This window comes from Oryx dammah, unplaced genomic scaffold (assembly GCF_014754425.2).
Source record: "Oryx dammah isolate SB20612 unplaced genomic scaffold, SCBI_Odam_1.1 HiC_scaffold_4, whole genome shotgun sequence".
NCBI classification, from domain to species: Eukaryota; Metazoa; Chordata; class Mammalia; order Artiodactyla; family Bovidae; genus Oryx; species Oryx dammah.
This window is the reverse complement of record NW_024070188.1, coordinates 89156603-89163143: the sequence shown is the minus strand read 5'-3', so window position 1 is coordinate 89163143 and position 6541 is coordinate 89156603. Positions and strand designations below refer to the sequence as shown.

Here is a 6541-nt window from a genome sequence, read left to right as displayed (position 1 = left end):
CAGTGCAGGACACATAAGAGACACGGGTTCGATCCCTGGGTTGGGAAGATCTGGAGGTGGAAATGATAGCCCACTCCAGTGTTCTTGCCTGGAGAGTCCCATGGACAGAGGAGCCTGGAGGCTGCAGTCCACAGGGTCACAAAGGCACGCCTGCAGTGACTGAGCGTGCACACGCGACGCCCACGTGGGCGGTGGACGACGCGGGCACGTCTGCAGTGACTGAGTGAGCACATGCGATGCCCACGCGGGTGGTCGACGACGCGGGCACGCCGGCAGTGACTGAGCGTGCACACCTGCAGCCGACGCCCACGCGGGTGGTCGACGACGTGGGCACGCCTGCAGTGACTGAGCGCGCACACGCGATGCCCACGCGGGTGGTGGACGACGCGGGCATGCCTGCAGTGACTGAGCGAGCACACGCGATGTCCACGCGGGTGGTGGACGACGCGGGCGAGCGCCACGGAGTCCCAGAGCAAAGACCAGGTCGGCAGCAGCACGGTGTGACCTCCTCTTTAACATAAAGTATCAGCCCCCGGAAAAGAGCATACAAATCAGACCAAAAAAAAGGTAGCTGCATTAAGCTCTGGGAGCTGAGGTTTTAGACTTCTTTCTTTTCTCTCTCCTTTGCTTATCAATATTTTCCAAACAGTCTAGAATAAGCATGTACTAGTTTTGTACCAGCAAGGGAACGTAAGAGGGTTTTATTCCCCAAATAAACTAAATTACGAATGTGCGGAAAACAAGCAGGTCTGGCTCTTGTTCAGCGTCACCCCAGGAGCCCTGTCTCAGGACTTCAGGTCTCAGGAGCATAACCAGCACCATTTCTGCTGCTGGTTTATTTAATTCCAGGCCCATGCATCTCAGCAAACCCTGCCCAACCTCGGGGCTTGTGGACACAGAGCTTTCTGGCAGCAGTGACCTCAGTACATACGAGGTTTCTCACTCTGGAGGTTTTTTTAAATCTCCTGATCAGCTATGGTTTCTGTCTCTCTTTTCTTAACAATTCTTTGTCATCTTACTGAATTTGTTTGAATTCCCCCTTCCCTTCATTTCCTTCTTTAAAAAGTCTGCAATTTTTTTTCCTAAGTACTATATAAGCACTCTTCTGCCTATTTAAAACTCACCGTGTACACCAGTGTGTGATCAAATTACATGATACAGTCAGTGTTCAATCTTTTTAAGATGAAAAACTCAACAACTTCCTGTGGTTCAACCCAGCGGAAGAGTCTTACGTGATACTGTAAGAGGATCTCGAAATCTGTTTGATTTTACTCCCATCCGGCTTCTTCCTGGGTGGAATTCTATTGTATATGGGGTAGATTCTGATCTAATCTAACACTGAGCCTGATTAATGTTTTACATGGAAAGTGTTTAGGTCATGGCTGCCTGCAAAAGTTACGCCTTTCTTCTCAACGGTTGTTTTTCTTCCTCCCTACCCGCTAAAGAGCCTCTGTATGGGATTCTGACACCCTTTCTTCTCATCTGAAAGCATTTTATACCTGCCTATTTAGTTACACTCTATTTATACTCTGAAACTATCATGGAGTTATTACAAAATACATCAAAACTTTAAAATATTTGAACATTTATTATAAAAATGTCACCTTACATGTATACAATATAATAAGGAAGGAAAATCCATATTTCTCCAACAATAACTAAGATTTCCAATAAAATTTCATTTTTGAAAAAAAAATCTGCATTTCTCAAAAGAAGATTCACAAGTGTCCCCCAAAGTCACCCTTTTCGTCCTTTTCCGACTTTCCTCCCAGGTAAATGCACAGCAGTCTCACCTTTCAAAGCTGGACGCTTTCTGAAACCAAGGCTGGCTCCAGGGAGCCCACACACAGGCGGGGACGTATTCGATTCTCAGTCCCAGGAGAAGGTGGCTTGATTGCTGCTCAGCCTTGGCCTGAGAGACGAGCGCTGTCTGAGTGGTTCCACAGCAGTTATCATTAATTTCCTTGTGTAAACGGCGACAGGTCTCTTAACCCTCATGGTCTGAATTCCTAAATCAGCTGGTTTATTTAATTTAATGCCCATCCCAGGCAGGTACAGAAGGTGAGCGCTTGGTGCAGGTATGGAAGGCGAGCGGCCTGGTGCAGGGACAGAAGGCCTGGGCACCTTCTCTGTCCCAGCGGGAACCTCAGGTTGTGACTGTCAGGCCTGGAGGTGGTGGTGGTGAGAATTCAGACGCAGGTGACTGTAAACCAGAACCACCCCTCACTCTCTTTGCTCCCGGTTAGAGGGTTGTCCCTGCTTCCCGTAATTACATGAGCTAAAAGCACATGAGGATAACCAGCAAAGTGTGTCTATCCAACAATTAAACATCATTTCATTTAATCCCACACAAAACTGTTTAACAGCTAGACGTGGACAATTACATCAACTTGCCCCCAAGTTTCCTATTTCTCGAAGATTAAAGTGCTCCCTTACTTTCCAGTCGTGATGGAAAGCCTGGTTGTGAGTGAAGGCGCAGGACCACGTGTGTGCTCCTCTCCACACTCTGCGGGCTGCGGGCATCAGTGCGGGGAGTGTCTGACTCACGCTCGAGAGTGGACGATCCATGGACGCCATGGAACAACCAAAGCCTACACACGACGTCACCTCCTTGCTCTTCCCACTCGCGGAAATCCCCATTCAAAGCAGATACACCTGTAATGGAGAGCCTCATTCACTTAGGGTCTTCACTCTGAACAATGTTACCGCACTCTGACCCTCACACTGAGGGCTCCCAAATTTGCTTTATGACTGTTGACTTCTCTGCCCATATCTTTACTATAGGGTTCTTACACACCCATGATAAATATCCCAATTAAAGTTTTGACAAAATATTTGAACAGGAAAATACCAAAGAAGACCTGCAGATATATTTAAAAAAATCAAAAAAATGTTCAATCTCGATGTTAATCTAAGAATCATATAAAATTAAGAGAAAGTTTCAATAACACCTTGTATTGGCAAGACTTTTTCAGAGGGTGGGGCGGAATTAAGCACTTTACTTCAGGATGACTTAGACTAGAGAAAAATAATTGATTATATCACGTCCATGAACAGAGGGGTTGTAAAATACATTATTATGTTGTCACAAAATGAGATATTAGGCATGAACATAGAAAAAGGAGAAAAAAGTGTAACCTAGACAGCATATTAAAAAGCAGAAACATTACTTTGCCAACAAAGGTCAAGGCTATGGTTTTTCCTGTGGTCAGGTATGGATGTGAGAGTTGGACTGTGAAGAAGGCTGAGCACCGAAGAATTGATGCTTTTGAACTGTGGTGTTGAAGACTCTTGAGAGTCCCTTGGACTGCAAGGAGATCCAACCAGTCCATCCTAAAGGAAATCAGTTCTGGGTGTTCTTTGGAAGGAATGATGCTAAAGCTGAAACTCCAGTACTTTGGCCACCTCATGCGAAGAGCTGACTCATTGGAAAAGACTCTGATGTTGGGAGGGATTGGGGGCAGGAGGAGAAGGGGATGACAGAGCGTGAGATGGCTGGATGGCATCACTGACTCAATGGACGTGAGTCTGAGTGAACTCCGGGAGTTGCTGATGGACAGGGAGGCCTGATGTGCTGTGATTCATGGGGTCGCAAAGAGTCAGACACGACTGAGTGACTGAACTGAACTGAACTGAACTTACAGTGGAAAAATAAAGCTCAATAAAACTGAAGTTACAAGACAGCTTTATCTTCTCCAACTCAATTCCACCTTACAGAAGGGTACAGAGTTACAGATTTAATCTTGGAACAAAAATGACTGCATTGCTAATTGACCATAGGACACAGCATCCTTCGGTGTTTTTAACAGAGCAACACACACAGAGACACACGAATGCATTCTCCTTGAGATGCTCAGCACCCCGCCGTGTGCCAAAACGCTGTCAACAGCACTCTGAGGCTTTCTCACCACGCATCTGTCATCTCAGAGCTCTGATGAAACAGACACCCACCCAGGCGATCATCATGGAAGGAGCTAGGAGTGAAACCTTGCTGAGCTAATACTCTTAAATCTTGCGAATTTAAAGAAAGGGGAAAGGAGGAATTAAGACGTGACTTCAGTTTTGAAATAAGAAGAACGCAGTGCAATAATCTGGCTCCTTGACATGCGACTTTCATGCTGTGGAAATTCACCAAGACTGTGCAGACAAGTCACACCACATCAAGTCAAAACGCCCGAGTCTGGATGAGTGATGTCATCCTGTGAGGTTTATGGTGGCTTCAGGCGAAAGCCACATGGAATCTCAGCCCTGCCGTCTCTTGGTTGCTGGTGACAAGTGTTCTCACCACCTCCCCGCGTCCACTCACTGGGGAGCCCTCTCTCAGGACACTTACTGGAGCTCCATGCCATGGGCTGCCTGCTCGCTGCTCCATCCAGACACAGGGACGGCAGGAACTGCTGCTCAATAATTAAATCCACGTTTTGGATTTACGTGGATTTTTACGTGTCTCAAACAAGAGACAATGCTCAAGGCCCTTCACGAACACCCAGAGATACTGAAAACTTGCAAAAATCTGAATTCAGACCTCATCAGCCATCCTTCTAGTTTTTCAAACCCAAACTAAACATCATCAGGTAAGAAACCTCCCCCAAGACACAAGCGGGTCTCAGCAGACACGCTGCATCCCCAGCTGTGAGCCCGGGTCACAGGCAGAGCTCCCCGGCCCCCTCTCGTCCCAGGACTGAGCGCTGGCCCCACTGGGAATGTTCCACCAGCCTCCCCGTGACCCGCTGCGGCCTGAGGCTGGACTGCTTTCACCTTTCCAAGCAGGTGGCTCGGATGGCTGCAGTCAGACATCGGTTGCACAACATCTGGCGTCTTCTCCTAACCCTGTCGGGGGCAACTCCCAGGGCTGTTCAGGGCAGAACTGCATGCGGTGGTCCAGCCCAGGCACCATGGACCTGGAGCCAGTGAGGAACCTCCACCCTCTGAGCCCCAGATACACGGGGGAGCTGACCAAGCAGTCTGCTGGTGGGAGGTCACAGGTCCCAATCTTCCTTATGAGATGATCTTATAGATAAAGGGAAACCTATCTGCTGATGGACATGCTGACACAGAACCTAACTGCTTAATCCCCAACTGCCTTTGGCAAAAATATAATTATCGATTTCATATGGTTAGTTTAACATGCATAGAGGCCAGTGTGTATTCGCTACAACTCTATTAGCATCATTCTCTTTAATCAGAATAAGCAAGCCACTATAGTCTTTATCGAGTCCTAGGCAAGGAATACCTATATAGCTCGCTTCATTTTTAATATTTTTCCTAACTACTGTACGAATTTGGTGATAGCTAGAGAGGTCTGAAGACACAACAACATTGGTAGCTTTTCCTTTATTGGTCAAGAAGACTCATCATGTTTTTAACTTATAAATTTAATTACTGGAGAAGACTCTTGAGAGACCCTTGGACGGCAAAGAGATCAAACCAGTCAGTCCCAAAGGAAATCAACTCTGAATGTTCATTGGAAGATGGGTGGATGGAAAGACTCACGCATAGATGGAAAGACAGACAGACACATACGAAGATGGATGGATACACAGATAGACAGACGATAGGTTTGTGATCAGCCATGCCTTAGAATACATGCTGCGAAGTCACTTCAGTCGTGTCCGACTCTGTGCGACCCCATAGACGGCAGCCCACCAGGATCCCCCGTCCCTGGGATTTCCCAGGCAAGAGTACTGGAGTGGGGTGCCATCGCCTTCTCCGCTTAGAATACATAAATAAGGCTTAATCCAAGGGGGACTGAGTTGCTAAGTTGTATCTGACTCTCTGTGACCCCATGGACTGCCGCATGCCAGGCTTCCCTGTCCTTCATGGTCTCCCAGAGTTTGCTCAAATTCATGTCCACTGAGTTGGACGTTAGAAAATATTAAATTTTCTTTACATATCTCTAGAACCTTGCATATTACTTTTGTAACAAAACTTAACAATGTAAAAATGTATCATCTGGGGGATGATCTAAGAAAACCATGGTATAATTTTTTCTCTTTTTTTTTTTTTGGCCAAACCACTCCAGCTTGTGGGATCTCAGTTCCCAGACCAGGGAATCAAACCCAGGTCCTGGCAGTGAAAGTGCAGAGTCAAAACCACTGGACCATCAGAGAATTCTCTAGATATAGTTCTAAAGTTTCCTTTCAGCTCAATGATGAACAAATTACCAAGAGTTTATTCAGCAACTGTTACTAGGCAGCTACGCGGAGCCAGGCTATCACCTAAAATACATCAGTTTAAAAATGAAGGTCTCTGTTCTCACCCGGCTTACAGTCTAGTGGGGGAAACAAACAAGGAAGAAGGATCATAGCAGACAAGCAAACTCAAGAATGTGAGCGGACAGAGTGCTACAAAAAGCAAAAGTGGGCGGTGAGCCCTGGGGCACCGCCAGGCCCAGGCCGGCCTGATGGGAGCCTGACTGGGAAAAGGCCTGAGGAGGGGAGAGGAGGCCACACGGACGTGGAGGCCGAGACTTCAGGGGAGGGCGTGGCACGTGCAAAGGCCCTGGGGAGCCGAGGGGCCATAGGAGGCCAAGCTGGAGGGG

At 47.3% G+C, this 6541-nt stretch overlaps 1 protein-coding gene across 1 annotated transcript in view; it reads left to right on the top strand.

Moving 5' to 3' along the window:
* The first annotated feature begins 236 nt into the window (after window positions 1-236).
* Window positions 237-6541, top strand: part of DACT2 (dishevelled binding antagonist of beta catenin 2) — a 21655-nt gene continuing 15350 nt past the window's right edge. The window contains exon 1 of the mRNA XM_040238765.1: window positions 237-498. Coding sequence (XP_040094699.1) covers window positions 237-498 — 262 coding nt within the window. The remainder of the gene's footprint in view (window positions 499-6541) is intronic.